This window comes from Meriones unguiculatus, chromosome 17, assembly GCF_030254825.1.
Source record: "Meriones unguiculatus strain TT.TT164.6M chromosome 17, Bangor_MerUng_6.1, whole genome shotgun sequence".
Lineage (NCBI taxonomy): Eukaryota > Metazoa > Chordata > Mammalia > Rodentia > Muridae > Meriones > Meriones unguiculatus.
This window is the reverse complement of record NC_083364.1, coordinates 23,074,432-23,093,748: the sequence shown is the minus strand read 5'-3', so window position 1 is coordinate 23,093,748 and position 19,317 is coordinate 23,074,432. Positions and strand designations below refer to the sequence as shown.

The 19,317-nt window shown below is 51.1% G+C and overlaps 1 protein-coding gene across 7 annotated transcripts in view; it reads right to left on the bottom strand.

The window, feature by feature from the left end:
- Nucleotides 1-2,903: 2,903 nt before the first annotated feature.
- Txnrd2 (thioredoxin reductase 2) overlaps nucleotides 2,904-19,317 on the bottom strand; it is a 46,700-nt gene continuing 30,286 nt past the window's right edge. For all 7 annotated transcript variants that reach the window (XM_021645214.2, XM_021645215.2, XM_060370033.1 and 4 more), the window contains 7 exons: nucleotides 12,320-12,456; nucleotides 9,289-9,384; nucleotides 8,631-8,723; nucleotides 6,837-6,908; nucleotides 6,377-6,474; nucleotides 4,175-4,381; nucleotides 2,904-3,134 (listed from right to left, as the gene is read on the bottom strand). In XM_021645214.2, the coding sequence (XP_021500889.1) occupies nucleotides 4,258-4,381; nucleotides 6,377-6,474; nucleotides 6,837-6,908; nucleotides 8,631-8,723; nucleotides 9,289-9,384; nucleotides 12,320-12,456 (620 nt within the window). In that variant the 3' untranslated portion in view covers nucleotides 2,904-3,134; nucleotides 4,175-4,257. The remainder of the gene's footprint in view (nucleotides 3,135-4,174; nucleotides 4,382-6,376; nucleotides 6,475-6,836; nucleotides 6,909-8,630; nucleotides 8,724-9,288; nucleotides 9,385-12,319; nucleotides 12,457-19,317) is intronic.

Genomic DNA, 19,317 nt, shown 5'->3' with positions numbered 1-19,317 from the left:
CTACAATGAGATCTGGTGCCCTCTTCTGGCCTGCAGGCATACCTACAGGCAGAATGCTGTATAAATAATAAATAAATAAATCTTAAAAAAACAAAACCAAAAACAAAACAAAAAATCTCCCAGACCCAGAACCCACTACTGGTAAGAAAAATGTGGGTCTCAAGGATCAGCTTATATCTGAGGCCTCAGGCAGAAGTGCAGCCAGGACATAGAGATAATCTCCAGCCCAGTAGAGCACAGTAAGGACGCATGCCCTCTGCTGCCAGCTGAGCAGAGGGAGGGTCCCCAGAGGCTTTGTGATACTCAGAAGGGGGAGGAGGCTTGCAGTCTCAATAACTCCACTACTCTAAGAACTGATGGCTCCTTTTATAGCCTCTGCTGTTTGCCTCAAAAAGCTCTCAGAGGCTCAGAGCATTGCCTGTTCTTCCAAAGGTTCTGAGTTCAATTCCCAGCAACCCACACGGTGGTTCACAACCATCTATAGTGAGATCTGGTGTCCTCTTCTGGCCAGCAGGCACACCTGCAAACAGAATGCTGTATAAATAATAAATAAATAAATAAATCTTTTAAAAAAAGAAAGAAAAGCAAAGCCTCCCAGAGCCTTGCTGGGCTCTGTCCCTGAACCCTCAAAACCACTGTCACATTTCTCTGTGTGCCTGCTGCACATAGATCTCAGACAGCACGAAGTATGGGAAAGGACAAGGTGCTAGAAAATGGGCACTTCCCAAGACACTGAGGCAGGGAGGGAGCTCCTACCCACTCCTTTCCTTCCCATATCCTTGCGCAATCTATAGCTACAAGCAGAGGTGTGTAAAACATTGCCGGGGGTAATTGCAGGTTACATGGAGCAATCTGAGGAATTAAAAACATATTTTCATTGCATCATAAAAACATGCAAAGGCAGAGAAGAGGCGGCCCAGGGGAGCACCTGGCCCCGGGGCATTCTAGTCCTTCTTGCATTTTCTGGTCCAGAGATGGGATGAGCCATGCAGTAATCTGTAGTTATGAAAGGTTGACACTGAGGACAGATGCCACAGATGTAGCTCATCCATGGGTCCTGCTCCTGGCACCAGCCCTGCCTTCAGCAGAGGGCACGACTGTGGTCCAGGGTAGTTACTGGTTTGTGCTCACTGGCCTCTTGGGGTCCTCCTGCTTCTGTTTTAGCTCCACAGATGACTGAGTGAGGGCTCTGGGCTCAGGTCTCACCTGAGCATGGGGCTGCCTTTGTGGCCTCCTGAACCTGCTCCCTGGGCCCTATAGTCAGGCCAGTGTGTGGGGCTGCACTGACGGCCCCAGAGATGGCTTGGGTGGTGGCTCATCCCTGTGGCAGTTTTTTCTTTGCAATATTAATTTTTTTGTGAACTGGCCAGACCCCCACTCACCACTTTCTAGGAGTGCAGAGGAAGCCTGGACCAGAAGCCACTAGACCATGGATCTGTGGATCTTTGGACCCTTCTAGAGCTGGCACAGGCTGAGACAAAGATTCCAGAGGCAAATACTCTGATGCAAAGTCCATTCCGGGAAGAAGGTATAAAGGTAGGTCCCACCTTTTGGGCTAGGCAGTGCAGTCCCATACACTGGCTTGGCTATGCAGTCCAGGGACAGGTTCAGGAAATCACAAAGGCAGCCCACTGCTCTGGTGACACCGGGGCCCAGAGCCTTCACTCTGTTGTCTGTGAAGCCAGACCAGGACTAGGAGGACACCAATAGGGCAGTGTTCACAAACCAGTAACTATCCTAAAGGGGCTTTGGGGACATGAATGTATGGATGGCACTGGCTGGCTGGGTAAGCAAGAAGTTACAGGCCAGTGTGTGCAAAGGGCAATGACAAGTTGCCTCTATTCAATCATCACCAAGTATCAAGGCTGCCTTCAGTGCTTGCTTGCCCCCATGGAAGAGACTTCCCTCAGGGCTGTGGTACCAATGGGATGCACCTGGCCAGGCCCCAGAGCGCCCCCACTCCACTGGCCTGAAGCAGGTGTTAGCTGACCTCTTCTGCCTCTGAGGCAGACAAAACCTCAAGCTAGAGGAGCACGGCCCCCCACAACCACACCCCAGGATCCTGGCAGGCTGGGGCGTGCCACCACTGATGCATTAAATAGGGCATGGCTGATCTGGCTCTGCACTTGTCAGGAGGGCCAGGCCCAGCCCAGCACTTGGCGTCTTAATTGGGCGTCTGAGAGCACCCTGCACACTTCCACTTCCAGCCAGGCTCCCGTAGGCCCATTAAGGTGCAAACATTCCTTTGTTGGCTGACAAGCAGCGTCCCATCCAAGGCTCCTGGGGCCAGGCTAAGTGATGTTTTCTTAAGGAAGACACGAGATTAGCCTCTGCTAAAGCCTCAGCATAATGCAAGGCCCTGCCCCTCACTGTCAGGGCTGTCTCCCCCTGCAGTGACTGACAGGAGCTCCCCACCCATCAAGCTTCAATGTGGAGGATTAGCCAAAACCAGTCCACAAGCTGAGGGCCACAGTGGAAACTTAAGGAGGTGAGTGACATTCAGTTCAGAGACAGAAAACCTCCAACAACCCTGCCAAACCCCACCTTCCTATTCTTGACCCTTGCTGGAGTTAGGCCACTCTTGCTTCAGGATGTACATAGAGACCTCAGGAAGAAAGCCCACACCTTGGCAGAAGGTCCAGGAGGGATCCCTAGAAAGAGGTCTTCAGACCTGAGCGAGCAGCTAAAGGGATGATAAGGATGATGGAGAGATGCTGTGTCCTACTAGGGACCAGAATGGTCAGATCAGGGTAAGGTCAGGTCAGGGTTGTTCTTTTCAATGGCTGCTGGGAACTCTAAACACTGAGGTGCCATGTATTAAGGTGCTGGTGGTAGCAGATCCTGATTGGAAGCTACTATCAAGTGACATTGGGCAATCCTGGGGACACCACAAGCAGACATGCTTTAGCAAAACACCCTCTTTATTGTCACTCCAGAAATGCCAGGAGCTCAAACCTGGGCAGCCCACACTGGGGTTTCTGCCCAGGCTGTCATCATCTGACGCTGGGAGTATGAGAAGGGTGGCCAGAGGATGGAGGTGCGGAGTCATCCCTGCAGGGCACACGCCAGCTATGCAGCCACAGGTGTTCAGCCATATCTTCTGGAATCCCTGAGGAGGCAGCAGGCTTCCAGTCCTGCCAATAACAGGTGGGGATCAGCACAGGCCAACCCTCACACTAGCCTAGCCATGTCACCGAAAACCACACGAGATCATTGAGAGACTGGAAATAAGCACTTGAAGAGAGTTCTGCCCACCCACCCAAACTGGGCAGAGAGACCACTGCTGCTGTGATAAAAAATGTATACTGAGCTCTTAATTTAAAACCTGGAAGGTATAATATTTTGGTAAGAGCTTCCTAGCTTCCTGAGAGGGGTCCTCGTTGTCAAATGCATCATCCCTGGCCTGTGAAGCTGTGATGGAGCAGGTGTGAGAATGCCCAGACAAGGCCCCTGCCAGCTTCTCTACCCACTGGATGTGGGAGAGCCACTGCTGGTGCTCAGAGCAAACAGGGCATCTTGAGGGGGAAAGGACGCTATAGCCACCTCAATTCCTGTGAGTAGAGTGGCTACCAAGGGCCCCAGACCAAAAAGGGTGACAGCCAAGAGATATCCAGGATGGGCTGTGGCTTGTAGATCAAGGACTGGGTTTTCTTGAGAACACTGTCAGACTAAGAGGTGATACTGCAGAGGCAGGAGGCCCTCGGCAACTTCTTCCTCAGAAGAGGACTACAATGACTGGTATGCTCTGTGACTTCTGACCACCCACTCGCCAGCCTGGCTCTACGCAGCTAGAGCAGAGCCATGTGTGTGTGGCGTCCAGTCGGCCGTGCACAAGGCAGCATCTCCACCTTCTGGGCAAGAAGGAAATGCAGCAACACTTGGGCTTGCTGTGGGGACAAACGGCACACAGGGAGCAGCCCCTGACACTGCCAGAACACATGCTGTGTGAGCCCAGCCTCTTGACACCCCTGCATGTGGGGAACAGCAATGACCAGGCAGGCAGGGATCTTACAATGTCCTTCAGGGGCTGGATCCTTGGTGGCTGCCCCTCAGCCCTGTTTCTAGGCTACCATGGCCTGACCAAGGGGCGGAACTTAACTGTTCTAGATAGCCTCAACATGTACCTGGCATCATTCCCAACATGGTGGCTCCCTCTCTTCTCAAACCTGCTCACCTGGATCCAGGTGTCTGAGGAGCCTTGTACCAGGCACGTGGCATGGCATGTGCCCTCAGCTTGGCAGGGATGGTGACTTAACCTCAGCAACCAGTCACAACAGGCTCCAGGCCCGAGCGCTTGGAGATGTGCAGCTTGACCACCTCCTCAGAGCAGGTGGGGTGGATCCCTACGGTCTGCATCACCTGGGCATACGAAGCTCCACATCTGCACACATCAAGAGGAGAATGGTTAAGTGGTGAGCGTGTGGGGAGGGCTGTCCTTGGAAGGCCTCAGAAGGCAGGAGATTTACTTATGGAGCCAGCACTAAGACTATCAGCCTCTGCTGGATTGTCCGCTGCCTCCAGCAAACACCCACCATCCACCACTGCCAAGTTGCTACCCACCACAGGCCCTCCCTCTCCAACCTTTCCTTGGCTGCTATCCTGGCCACCTTGCTCTCCAGTCCTAAATGCCCCTTCCTCAAGGCCTGCTCTATCACTGTCAAGGTATGGCAGGAATCGGCCTCTCCAGTCACTTCTGACTGTGGCCCACACCCACCCATCCACCCAGCTCTTCTGCTCAGAAATCTACATGTGGACACATGGCACCCAAGCACAAGGCTGGGGATTGGCTGTTCTGTGGATGGCATTTTGTCTACTCAAAGGGCAGGAAGGGAGGTCATCTAGCCCAGCGTAGCCACTGATTCTGTGAGAACAGCCTTCACCGCCAGCCTATCTCTTGGCCTCTGAGGTCTAGCCTCTGCCCAGATGCCCCGGCCCAGTTGCCAAAGGTCTACAGATAAGGTGCACCTGCACCGATGCGCACCCTCAGTGAGTACACTCTTATCTCCTTGACGTGCACATGGACGCTTATGGGTGCCCCGCAGGGCACAGGTGGCACAGAGTTGGAACCAGCAGCTTTCCTAATGTGCAGGCCCTGTGCAATGAGGGGTTTGGCAGGTACATGACCCATGTGAACAACAGGTGCCTGCTCTTCAGATACAGTCAGGAGCTCCCAGGGGTCACTCCAAGGCCTCCTGACTGTGTCTGAGCACTCCAGCAGCATGTCCAAACCTTCAGTGTCTCTGTCTACAGACACCTGAGAACCACCATGCTATACATATACAATCACAACCAAAATCTGGAATTTTAATAACATGGCCAAATGAGTGAGGCTGACTCCAAGCCTTGAGTGTATGGCTGAGTCCTGGGCCAAGGCTACAGGAGGATTTTTGTTTAGTGTGTATACATGGGTGTATGTATGTGGCATGTACATATATTCATGGTACTGGGGGATAGAACCCTGGAGGAAACAGGTGAGAAGGCATACAGTAAGGGGGACAGGAGGAGAGAGTGTTGACATCCAGGTCCCCAGTGGGCTGGGAGCATATGAGTGTGGCCAAGCGCTGGGCCTTGGGGCCTCAGGCCTACCTGACCTACAGGTGTGTTAGGGCAATGACTGGTGATAAAGTTCTCCCAGGCATGGGCCATAGGTCCCGTGTGAGCCCATGTGTGGGAGCCCATATCTGTAGTTGTTAGGAGATTACAGTGGAGCAGTCAACATGGAAGTCAGTAGAGTACCAGCATAATCACTAGGTAGGACCTGTGGGCCAGTGTGGTCCTCTCCTGAACATTCTGCTGAAGCTGATGGATGCAAGGTGGGGATGATGCTAAGCAGGGCATCCGCAACACCAGCTTATCGTGGGGGTCCTGGGACTAAGAACACAGGATTGTCCAAAGTACATTCCTATTCACTGTTTTGCATGCAAATTCATTGCCCAGACAATTCTGCAAGAATTTCTGAAAGTCTTTTAAATCGCGGCAGCCTCTTTTTATAATACTGATTTTCTTAATATACAAAGAGCTCTTTTAATCCAATAATTGTAGTACAAACACTAAAATACAGACAGTTCACAGGAAATGCAAACAAAAATGAACAGTAGAAGGCTGGAGGAATGAGGCCTCAACCTCACTCATCTGGCCATGTCCCAGGGCTGCAGCCATCCCTGCTGAGGACCCTGCTTTGGCTAGAGAAAGTCCCTCTCCGTTATGTCTCTCATGTCTGAGGTAGGCTCAGGGATGCCTGCTGCAGACAGGTGCAGACCCCCTTCCCACCGAAGTGTGCACCCAGCAGCTTCCAGGACCGTCAAAACTAACACCAACTGCCGTCAAAGCACAGACAGAAGCAGATACAGTTCAAAGTGGCCAAGATTATACTCACTTGATCCCCAGAGCAAATCCCTGAGTGACTTCTCCAGCGTTGGGGCCAAGGAAGTGCAGGCCCAGCACCTGCTGTGGGGGCTCCCGCATGCACACCATCTGAAAGCCACAGTGGTGTTTTACTCTCACTTAGTCACAGGAGACCCACCCAACCATAGGGACCTGCTATGTCCCATCTCTGCAGCCCTCAGAGGTTTCCATCTGTGGTAGCCAGTGCCGACTGTCAATTTGATAGAACCTAGAATCACCCAGAAGACAAACTCCGTCAGGAAGTCTCACAATAAGCCCTTCCTGCCTGCCTGCCTTCCTTCTGTAAGTCTCTTTTGCAGGTGCTTTGCCACATGGGGAAAGTGGCTAATATTCGCTGCTCTGCCTGTGGATATCAGAGCACTCCCCATAGTCGCTGGCTTTTTCCAACCTAGTCTCAGTGCACCCTACACCTGGCTCCTAAGCCCACTCACCTTTATGTAGCACTGTGAAGCATCCCGATCCGCCACTGTGAACTCCAGGGGCTTATAATATGCATGGTAAACCTGAGTGACAAGACACCAGCACTGAATCAGTGGCTATGTCCGAGAAAGTCCTACAGTCTTGGATCCAACCAAAAAAGCACTGGGAAGGCAGGATTCTCAGGGACCCAAAGCCACCCATGTGACTTAAGTGTACGTAGAAACAGCTCAGCTGTTTGTAGGGAGTGTGTCCTCTCTGTTCAGGCAGCCCGTAGTCATAGCCAGGTAGTCCGCAGACAGACCCTCTCCCACCAGTCTGAGAACTCCCACTGAACAACAACAGGACAGTATGTACTAGGCTGCCACTAGTCATGGTGCAACCCAGAGCCCTTGGTGCGAGCCAAGTGGGCATCCCCAAGAGGTAGACGCTGGGTACATAGATGCAGGCCTCCCGACGATTAGTGCAGACTGGACAGGGAGGCCTCAGGCAGGGTGCCGGTGTGGGGGTGCCCACTCCACCCACACGAACAGGAATGGCTCTCAGATGGCTGCCTGGCCTCCCCAAGACGCCCTGTTGCTAGCTTGGTCTGAACCTCGGCTAAGAGGAGGGGCTGGGGCAGGGTTGTGGAGGGGCAGGGCAGGCCCCAGCCTCCCCGGAGCGCTGGGACAAGGCCTTTCAGCACCCATGAAGGGCTTGACAGTACGTTCAGGGCTGAAGTCATATAAAAAATGAGCAGGGCCCCACATGTGCTACACAGCCATTATTAATTAATAGGGCTTCAGAGAATATTGTTCTAAGCAAGACAGAACTGAAGAAAAAACAAACAAGAATGTTTGGCCATTCGACATCATGAAACATAAAACATTATAAAATGCTATGAACACATGTCCCAGTGTACTTATGATGAATCTAACAAAAATAGCAAATAAAGTGCTGGGAAGGCAGACCTGTCAGGCCTCTCCGTGATGGAGGGGCCCGGGTACATGGAGCAGGCAGACTCTACAGCCTAGTGACCTGGGCCTCATGGCCTGCAAGCTGCAGCTACAGGAAGTCCCACAGTAAAATCCTCTGGCTTCCACTGTCTGGCAGCTTTCAAGGTTCCCAGGCACCTCAGCCACTTCCAAAGGTACCCCAGGGCATAGTCAGCCTTCCGCTGCAGACTGCCCAAATCGGCCTGCAAGCCCTGGAAGAGCTTGGGAAGAGGACAGAATTTAAGCTGGGGGTGTGGGTGTCTTGCTCATTGGCAATCCCAGGATAGTCGCAGGAAGGTGGAGATTCCGGTAGCTAGGAGTGGGCCAGCCGAGGCAAGAGGGTGGAGTAGCCACTCAGGTTAAGGGAGACTCCTACCATAAGAATTACGAAGAGCCCTACAGAGCAGCAGCAGACCCCGAGACCTTCTGTTATAAGCTCTCTGCATGCTGAAGCAGAATGGGCACCAGATGCCCGAGGCTCTGGCGGTAATGTGAGGGACCTCAGCAGTGCTTCTAGAGGATACACAGTTGTGGGTGGTTGGAGGCTGCCAGATCATAAGACCTCAGAGGAAGGCAGCAGTCAGGGGCCCTGCCAGGGCAGCAGGTGGACATGAATGGGACCAGAGAAATGAAGCTTGGCCACACACTGAAGCTGCCAGAGGCTTCTGACTCCCCTTGTTTCTGTTGCTGCTCTTCAATACTCCTGTGAAGGCCCCACACTATGCCCTGCCAAAAGCAGCCCCTAAGAAGTAGCCCCTGTTGACCAGACCTCCAATCCATGGAGGAGCACTTTGGAGAGTGGCTATCCAGGTCCTCTTGTTGGCAGTTTCCTACCTCTATGTGCTCCTGGCCATGGAGAGCCACAGCCGCCTCCTCAGACAACCCCACGCAGCCATACTCCAGTGGTGTAAAGACAGTTGTGGGAACCTGGAAAGCAGGTCTGGAATCAGATATGCCTTTTGCTCGACCCTTTTGCAATTTCTCAGGAAATTGCATCTCCTGAGTGACAACTGAGCAGTAATCCAAGGCCAGACCCAGCCACACAGCACAGCACCCAGCAGAGCAGATGGTCACTTACTGTTCCTGGGCTGGACCAGGAGCCACAATACATACATCTGCCAGGCATAGCCCCACTACCCACACTGGCACAGGCTTTTCTCTGTAAAAGTGGGTTCATCAGTGTGAACCAATCACACTGATGTGCTGGTCTTATGACAGAGCTCAAAAGATCCTGTTCATAGTTCCCAGTGACTAAGGATCTGGCTCATGGCCCCAAGGACTGTACTCGCCTGCTCACGTACAAGCATGAACTCACATACTCATATGTATGTGCACATACACCCATGCACATACATCCGTGTACATGCATGGATGTGTATGTGTGCGTATATACACCATACACATACAGGCACATAGCTGCAAATGCCCCTTCACCCAGGAGAACAAGCCAAGCCTCTCCTAGGCTGGATTTGGGTCCCTTAAAGGAGCTCACGTTGCTGTAATCCATTAAGGCTGAGGATTTCCCGAAGAGCCGCTGAGCCAGAAGTTTTCCTGCCTTGATAGCTGTGGGTGTCAGCTCAGGCCGTCCCTGAGGGAAGAACACAACAGCGCTGTACTCAGGAGCCTGTGCAGACGCCTCACCTCCACCCGTCACCTTCCTGGTGGGTGGCTCCCTGCTGAAGATTCGCAACAACACAGTGAAGCTGTGAAGACCTCCAGGCATGCAGCATGCAAGGCTGCATTTCCCATTGTGACAATCCCAGGATCCCTATGGATTTGCTTGGTGCCACTGTCTTCTCTCCATCCCACTTCAGGGACATGGCCAAGTTACCATCGTTTTCTCCAAACAGGAAATGAGCGGCTGGGTATAGCCCCACCACCCTCACTTACACAGGCTTCTCTCTGGACCCGTCACACTGATGATCTCAGAGTGCTGATCCCATGACAGAGCTCAAAAGAAATCCCACCCATGTTCCCAGTGACTCAGGGTCTGGTTCATATGGCCCCAAGCATGTCACGTGCTCCTGACATGTACGTCAGTGTCACTCCACAGGAGACCCTTCTGTCTCAGGGTGCATCTTGCCTGGGGTGTTCCTGCTTGCAGCAGCCCAGGCCCCCATCACCTCTGCAGCAGGAAATGAAGATGCTATTTGGCATTCCAGAAATGAGTAGAGATCTACAGAGATAAACTCGGCTTCCCGCCTGGGCATTCCATTGGGCCTGAGTAACCCAGGAAACATCCCCACACAGCACACTGTTCCCCATTAAACAACATCAGTACTTCACCCTGGGGCTCTCTGTAGGCACTGGCCTGACCTGACTGCAGGAGTATTTACTGCATTGCTTGCAATCATCTTTTAAACTGTGTACTGACTTTGTAAAATAAAGAAGGCTTTCATGCTGGTGGTAACACAACACTGGACCCTAGGGTGCACAGAGACACACTTGATGCTCTTCTGAGGGACACAGATGTAGTGCTCACAAGATTGAGTTGACCTACAGTCAGAGCCTCCAAATCAACCATGAGCAGAGCAACTGCACCGGCCAGGTCCATGGCCTGGACCACAATTAGATAGTGCCATGAGGGGTGAGAGAGATGGCTCAGAGCACTGGTTGCTCTTCCAGAGACCTGGGTTCCAGCATCCACATGACAGCTAAGAACTGTTTGTAACTTCGTTTCCAGGGGATCTGATGCCCTCTTTTGGGTTCCCTGTGCACCAGGCACACGTGGTACACAGACATGACACCCATATGTTGAAAAAAAAAGTTTAGAGGGTGAAATGACCAAGAAGGTGTAGGGCTGGACAGCAAGCCCCATGGAGTTCTTCCTGCAGTCCTCCTTGGAACTGCCCTCTGTGTGGCTTTGTGACTGTGGGAATCTGGCACCTGTGGGAATCTGGCACCTCTTAGGGAGTCGTGTGTTCCTGAACTTCAGTCACAGGGCCTGATGGGCCCTTGTACAGTGGCTACCTGCCTCATATCTGAGCATGGTCACTATGGTAGGGGACCCCTCCGGTGCATCAAAGACCCCAGGAGGAGTTCTACTGGGGACCTACTAGGCTCAAACCCTGGCTCCAGCTGATTCCATGTTCCTCTCTCCAAAGGGAGCTGAGGTGGGGCAGCCATCTTCACACTCCGGAAGGCATGGGTGCCAGGTGCCCTTGCCTAGGTGCTATGCTCCCAACCAGAACCTTCAGTCACCCACCCCACAATCTCTCTACAGCAATGGCAATGACCTGAACACCTGAAGTAGTTCACCAGCTTGTCTCCTCCACAGGGTATGACCCTGAAGGGTCCCTAATGCCCCTGGTGACTGGTGATGTACAACACTCGTGGCAGGAACACACTGGGGTGAGCTGAACAGTATCCCCCCACCAAAAACAAAACAAAACAAAACAAAAAACCTGCTTAGAACTCGGAACTTGGGTTTATTTGGACATGGGGTTATGTATAACATTGGATTTACACAGGCCTTAAGTCTGACCAAGGACAATCTGTAAGGGACAAAGTAGGGCATAAAGCACCTGGAGGAGACTGTCAGTGATGATAGCACAGAGCTGGGATCCAAGGAACACTCAGGCCCAGCCTGGAGGAGGCAGGAAGTAACCTCCTAGAAGGTACCGAGGAGTACAGCCCTGCCCGTACTCAGATTTGGCTTCAGGCCTCCAAGAGTGAGTGCTCTATGCTCCTGAATTTGTGGTGGCACAAACCATTTACAAACCACTTGTTATAGCAGCTCCAGGACAGAAACATACTCGTGGAAGATAGAGAAGGTCTCAGCATAGAGACAAGAGGACCTGGGGACTCTGGGAGCATCTATCAGCATGTCTAAGCGAAGGCCTCCTCAGCAACTTCCCTGTGAGGCATCAGGATAGTTCAGTGTGCGCTACTTCTGAGGCTGAGGAAACATGGACAGGACTGATTGTGGAGGAGAGGAATGGTGGCTGGATGTTTCTCAAGCCAGGCCTTCACCACGGAGGTGCTGTGGGCCATGATCTCCACGGAAGAGCAGGAACAGGTAACTCTGCGTAGAGCTAGGATTTTTTTTTCTTTTTTTTCCAAGTTTTAAGAATTATTTTGTGTATGGTGTTTTGCCTGAATGTATGTCTGTGTACTCCAGATGTGTGCTTGGTACCCAAGGAGGCCAGAAAAGGGTGTCAGATACCCTGGAGCTGAAGTTACAGATGGTTATAAGCCACCGTGTGGGTGCTGGGGATCCAGGTGCCCTGGAAGAGCAGCCAGTGCTCTAAACCGCTCAGCCATCTCTCCAGCACCCTGTTTTAAACTGCCTCATCCTGAGCCTCCCAGAGAGGCAAAGCATTAGAAGGAGCAGAGGCCGGTGCTCAATCCTTCCCAGGATGCACCTGACCAGGATCCTGTGATTGGTGCTCTGGGTTTAGAGAAAGAGACACGTGTCTTTCCTACATCACGCTCATCTCTAGGCCCAGCTGAAACAGGTAAGTGAGAGCACAGAACTAGGAGTTTCCAGTGGCTCAGGTTGGCCAGACAGATGTGGAGCATACCTCAGCAACATCTCCAATGGCATAGATGTGGGGGACAGAGGTGGCCTCCTGGGCATCCACAATAATCTTCTGACTCTCAGGGTTGGTATTCACACCAGCCTTTTCTAGATTTAGATTTCTGGTTTCTGGAACTCTCCCTTGAGGAAAGATAGAGAAAGTTGAAAGATTTAGGTTAGCAGTTTTGACATGGGTTCCTTCTATTTAAAATATTTCAACCAGATGTAGTAGAAGGCACAAGGAATCCTAGCTCTTGGAAGGCTGAGGCAGGAGGATAACAAGTTCAAGGCCAGCCTGGGCTACATAGACACTCTACCTAAAAAAACAGGGCTGGCTGGGGATGGTGACAAAGGCCTTTGATCCCAGCACTAGGGAGGCAGACGCAGATGAATCTCTGAGCTTGAGGCTGGCATTGTCTACACAGAGAGCTCCAGGATGGCTGGTCTACATAGTGAGCTCCAGGACAGCCAGGGCTAAGTAGCAAGCTCTGGGACAACCAAGGCTACACAGAGAAACCATGTTTCCCAAACAAGGGTGAGGCTATAGATCAGCATCAGACCAAGTATAAACAAGGTTCTGGTTTGAGTCCCTATACAATAAATACATCAATCTATCAATAAATCATCTAACACCGGGTGGTGGCGGCACACGCCTTTAATCCCAGCACTTAGGAGACAGAGGCAGTACAGAACTGGCCAAGACAACATAACAAAACTATTCCCAAGAGACAAAAACAAACCAACAAACCAAAGAATTTCTCAGAATAGCCACTTAGAAACTGACAAGGCGACCAAACCTTTGGCAGAGTACAGGGAATCATAAGAAAGAAGGGGAGTTAGTCTGATACGGAAAGGATAGGAGCTCCACAAGGACCAAATATATCTGGGCACAGGGTCTTTTCTGAGACTGACATTCAACCAAGGACCATGTATGGATATAACCTAGAACCTCCTCTCAGATGTAGCCTGTGGTAGCTCAGTAACCAATTGGTTTCCCAAAGTGAGGGGAACAAGGACTATTTCTAACAGGAACTCAATGACTGGCTCTTTGGCCTCCCTACCCCCAAAGGGAGGAGCAGTCCTGTTAGGCCACAGAGGAGGGCTTTGCAGCTAGTCCTGAAGATACCTGATAAAACAGGATCAGATGAATGGGGAGGAGGTCCCCCCCATCAGTGGACTTGGAAAGGGGCACGGTGGAGATGAGGGAGGGAGGGAGGGCCTGGGAGGGAATGAGGGATCGGACACGGCTGGGATACAGAGTTAATAAAATGTAACTGATAAGAAAAAAATAAAATTAAAAAAAAAAGAAACTAACAAGGCTGATTGCAGAGGGGCAGGGTGATGACAGCTCAGTCACCAAGAGAAATGCAACACCCTCTGGCTCAAAGATGGAATGTCTATCAATGCTCCTTGTGGTAACCATGACAACTACTAACCTTGTAGGTACCATCCACTGAGGGTGGTGTCCCTGTCAGGTTATGCTTTCTGAAAATGGGTAGGAATCAGGTGCCTGCTGACACAATTGTAGCCTGACATCAGTTTGTGGGGCCAGACTCTAGAACCTTCCATGTACCACCCAGAACCAATATTAGTGGTTTCTGAGAGAGGAGAGGCCAGACCTCCCTTGGAGGTAGAACGGTGCTATAGGCATTTGTCTATCTGTCTTTGCTGTGTTGGCCCTCATACCAAGCCTAACTTGCTTGACTCCACAACATTAGAACCACAGCTCCTTTCTAGGCCTCTTCTAATGGACATCTGATGGCTTACTGGACAGACTGAGGTAGAGTTAGACCTCAGAGCTGTGTCTCCAGCCCATGCTCAGGACCAGGTAGGGCCTGTACATATCTTTATTTTGTAATGCCAGGATCATGGGACCTCAGAGACCACCAGGAGATGACTCGATACAATAGCAAGAGAGCTTTATTACAAGAGCAATCGAACTCAGGACCCAAGTCTCACTGTCGCAGCAGTAGAGAAGACCCTGAGCTCTGAGAGAGCAGGGTTTTTAAAGGGAAAGTCTGTGATCAGGGGGTTTCTATGACAGCAAGCAGGGGGGCACATGTTTCCACGTCAGCAAACAGGAGGGCACATGCCTTGACATTACAGGATTAGGTAAAAGTTAGAGGGGTGAGGTGACCTTCTCTGAGGCACATTGCCTAAGACATATGATCACAATGGCTATTCTTTTAAACTATATCTGAAACATTGGGAAGAATTTTTCCACCCGATTCTCAACTGATTCTCATTGATTATTGCCAGGGAGATTGTCTCTATTTTCTATGAAGCATTTATTCTGTGATATTTCCTGAAAGCTGTTATTAGGAGAGTTAACTTTGTTTTCTGCCAAGTATACATTCTGTGATATTTCCTGGTACCTGAGTTCAGCTCCCAGCCAAGAGGGCTCTTTATTTTAAAATGGAGTTGTACCCAGGCTAACTATACCCAGGCTAACTTAAACTCTTCAATATGAAGGCTGCATGCAGGGTCACAGAGGCCTAGGTGGCAGGGCCTAGAGTGGCCACCAACAGGCCCCAAGCAACCTTGGCCACCTGTCCTCTTCTGTTTGCCCTTTGTCTGTTTTCACAGGCTCATCTTTCCATAGCGACACCTAACCTTTCATACCTTTGCTCGCTGGTCTTGTTTTGTCTGTTCTGCAGTGCTGGATGGGACCCAGGGCCTCACACCTTAGGCAAGCTCTCTACCACTGAGCTTCGCCCCTTGCCCTCACTCCTCTGGATTTAATGAGATAAAGCTGCATAGTATTTTATGTTTAACAATGCAGAGGAAGGCTTGCTTCCATATTGGAGAGTGAGACAATTTAGGATCCAGAGGTGACCCAAAAGACAGAGCCCCTCATGGGTGAAGAGCAAAGGCCACCAGTGTGGGTGAAGCACTGAAGACTCAGGGGCTAGCCTAGCTGCTAGTCCCTTCCCCGGCCACAGCTTCTGACCCCCTCAGCGCCAGGTCCTGACCACCTTAACTTTCTCACTCCCCTCAAAAGCTTCTTAGGTGTAATAGCACCCCCTGGCCCTTGGGAGAGCACCCTATGGCCCTTTCAAGCTTTGATTCTTCAGAGCTGCCCATACAGCTTCTTCCAAAGATAGCTGCCTGGGTCAGTTTTTCTGTGCAGAGGGACCTGTCTTTTTTCTGTATCTCAGTGTTTCCATTTATAAAAGGGACCAATGTGGGCCCCAGACAAGATGAGGCATAAGGTTCACAAGAAGACCAACCACTACATTGTTGCCCTTGCCACAAGCCCTGACTGCTATGTATGAACTTGAATTTCAACACAAGCATCCCTGACGTTGATACTAACAGAAGGGGTCCTTAAGGATGGAGCAGGGCATGTACGTCTCCAGTGCAGAGTATGTTCCCCGTATGAAGACAGGGTGCACCCATATACAAGTGTACCTGCACACATACATAAACGTGTTTGCCAATGAAGTCAATGGAAAGATTAAAAGCAGCGCCCTAGAGAAAGGGGAGAGGTCACCCATGGTGACACATGCCTGCCACCACAGTACTCAGGCAGATGACACAAGAGGGTCACTGAAAGTTCAAGGACAGAGTGGGTTTCAACCAACACTACTATGCAAGACTCTGTCTCAAAGGAGAAAAAAAGCAAACAAAAGAAAAAGAGGAAGATAGTATGAAACAGAGGTGAAAATACTTGTCTAAACACATCCTTTGACACTTGGGTTTTTTTTTTTAATGCTTATACATAGTTTATATATTCAAAAGAGACATTAACATGGAAAAATTCTAAAAACTACAAACAATTTCAAACAAATGAACCAACAGGCTGTGAGAGAGCAGATGACAGATCGCTGTAGTTCTCCCGGTATCCACAGGGGATAGTGCCAGGGCCCCCTTCCCAATAGGAATCCCCATTCAGATGCTGTGTCATACAGAACTCCCTCTGTGCACCGGGCCCATCTCTAGATGACACCCAGACCTGCTTCAAATTGGTGCTAGGTAAGGAGCTGCCACGCTGTCACTTGGGGAACAAGAAAATAAGTGTGCGTGTGCTCAGTACAATGCAGCAGCACGGTACAACAAAAGATTTTGGGTTGGCTATTTTGCTCAGTTGATAGTATGGCTATCCAGCACACATGAAGTCCTAGGTTCAGTCCGAGCACTGGGATGGCAGTGGTGGAAGCAGAAGGACCAGAAGGTCAAGGTCATCCTTGTTTGGGGCCATCCTAGACAACATGAGACCCTGTCTCAAAAACAGCAATACACAAACTGTGGCAGAACACTGGCTTCACACCACAAGGCCACTAAAAACATATCTACCCGCAGTGAGTCCTGAGCTGTGAAAACCCTCAGATTCACAGGCCAACAGTTCTGCAGAGACCGGGAATGCCCGTGTTCTCATGGTATGGCTCTCATCTTTACAACGTCACAAAGACATCTATGTACCAAAGAGGGCTGTTAACATCCTCTAATGTCAAATTTTTACAGGAAAGTCATGATTTCTTCACTTTTCTAAAATATGTAGTTCTTGACCACAAAAATGGCCCTGGAGCACAAAGAGTCCTGATTTCAGTGGCTCTGATTTCAGCCTGAGCTCTCTACGGCCTTCCAGCCATCCAGGGAGCCAGGCTCTACCAAGCTGCAAGAAAGCAGCAGAGCCTGATCAAAGCATCCCACGGGTTTTGCAGTGCAGAAATATGGCGTGTCTCAAAGGGAAGATACCACTGTTTGGGGTGACCCCAGGGAGGTGGCTGTCCTACCTGTGTAAAGTGTGTTATGTCTTGGTCCATGTGGGCCCCATGTGAGCTAACTGGCTGGCACTTCCTCACATGGTTCTTTACTGGGCGGGCACTTGTCTACTTCCCCAAATGCCCCTGACTCCTGTGAAGTACTTGCTCTTCCCTGTCCACCCTGTATGCTCCTGCAGACAGCCTCCAAGTGTCACCTCCCACCAACAGACTATTTGCAAGGACAGAGCAAGTCCTGCATCACCAGAATCTGCCAGGATAGCCTGAACATGTGCTGTGCAAGGAGCACACTGACTGGAGCCAACAGTGAGAGCAAGCAAATTCATGCCCTGCCCAGACCCTCAGAACAGGCCTGGAGCCACCTCACCAGGAGCCAGTACTGGTGCTGAATAAGGAGGCTGGCAGCCAGGTTTGCAGAGCGCAGGCCTCAGCTTGCCCTCTTCTGCACACCCCTGTAGCTGTCCAGCACATTGCTCACAGCTGAAAGCAGATGGCCCTTCAGACAGTGCGTGAGTCGCACCATCCTCGCCCTCAGCTTCAGCTCATCCTCAGCCCAGGATGGGGAAGAAACAGGCTCCTCTCTCTTGGTGTCAGTATGTCTGTCCCCTCTTGCTCCACACAGGTCTGGGCCTTCAGGGAGGGGTAGCATGTGAGCTTCATGGCTCAGCTGTCAGGGGAGGTCCCTTTGCCTTGAATTCAGATAACTGTGGTCCCTGAGCAGGTCAGACTGTTTATTCCTTTCAGGAGCTCAAGACAATTCCCCACTGACAGAGGTGACTTGGCATCAAAGTTCCCACAGTTCTTGGTATCTGGGACAAGCCAGACTTCAGTGTGCAATGTCCAGGAAGTGGGTGGCGCCCATGTAAACATCTGGCAGATGAAGCTTTAAGTCTCCAGCTGTTATGCTGGATGGGGAAGTCAAAACACAGAGACTCAGCTAAGCCTGGCTGCTACAGTTGGCTTGGGCCTGGCTCCAGTCTCTTGGCACTACTCAGCCACAGGAACCGGGTGTGGGCATGCAGGCACCATGGGGATCAGCCTAGACTCAGGCAGTGGGAGGCCACATCAGAGGTAGGAGCTGGGCCCTATGGGTAGGGCTTGAGCACAGAAGAGGAGGCAAAGGCTCTAAGGGTCAGGCGCCCAAGGTTCAATCCTTGAGTCCCTTCTCTAGCTGCTGAGTCCAGCTTGCAGCACTCACTGCCTCCTGGTAACTGTGCTAGAGCTGGAGGGGCCGAGGGAATAACTGATAGGCTGCGTTTGATGCTGGCCACACCGTGTTCCTGAACTCTCCTACACGTAGGCCCATCTGGTCCTGGGAGGCCAGGAGCATCTTTATGCTCCTCATGGTAACTATGGTAACAAGGAAGTCCCATATCAAGGTCCTTATGGAAATAAAAGTACAATAAAAGATGCTTCATGATAGAGATACATTCTGATAAATGTGTCACTGAGTATCTTGTCATTATATGAAGACCAAGTATTCTTTCATAAACCTAGATGCTCTCACCTACCACACAGGTATTGTGTGGTACACATATGTAGCCTTTTGTTCCTAGGCTACAACCCCATACAGCACTTACTGTACTGAATGCTACAGGCAACTGTAGCACAGCGGGTTTATTTCCATACACACTGCCACATCATTACAACAGCCCTGGAGCCACTGTGTCACACTGTGTCACTGTGAAATGTTTTTAGCACTGGGATAATCTTCCAGGGAAGGCTGGCCCAGGAGAGAAGGCAGGGGAGGAATTAAGTGCCCTTCATGGTCTGCTGCAAAGCCAAGATTTCTTAGGACATGTGTGTATACATTCGGGAAGTACACGGGCACGTGAGCCAAGTCTGTAGCGTGAGGAACAAATGCCTGGCTGGCTGAGTAGAGGAGGAACACAGAGTGGCAAAGAACGTGGCTAATGTGTGATGTGTGCCAAGTGATTTGTTACTGCTTCTGGAATGGATGGTAGGAGGGAAGGGCCAACACAGGTAGCCATGGCTACACTGGACCTAGAAAGCTGTTATCCACATGGTGTGGCCCCCAAGGTCAGAGAGGCCATCTCTCCCCAGGTATCCTGTGGGCCCATTCCCTGAAACTGAGACTGAAGCCAGGGTGCTGACCACAGGGAGCAGGGTGTCCCTAAACCTCACACAGAGCCTCACAGCTCCCTCGAGCTCTGCTCCCTCCCTGGTGATCAGAGCTGGGTCCAATCTACCTGCTGGCACTGTGTCCACTGGAGAACTAGGCACATCTTCAGCTCAGGTCTGGAATCCAAGGAAAAGA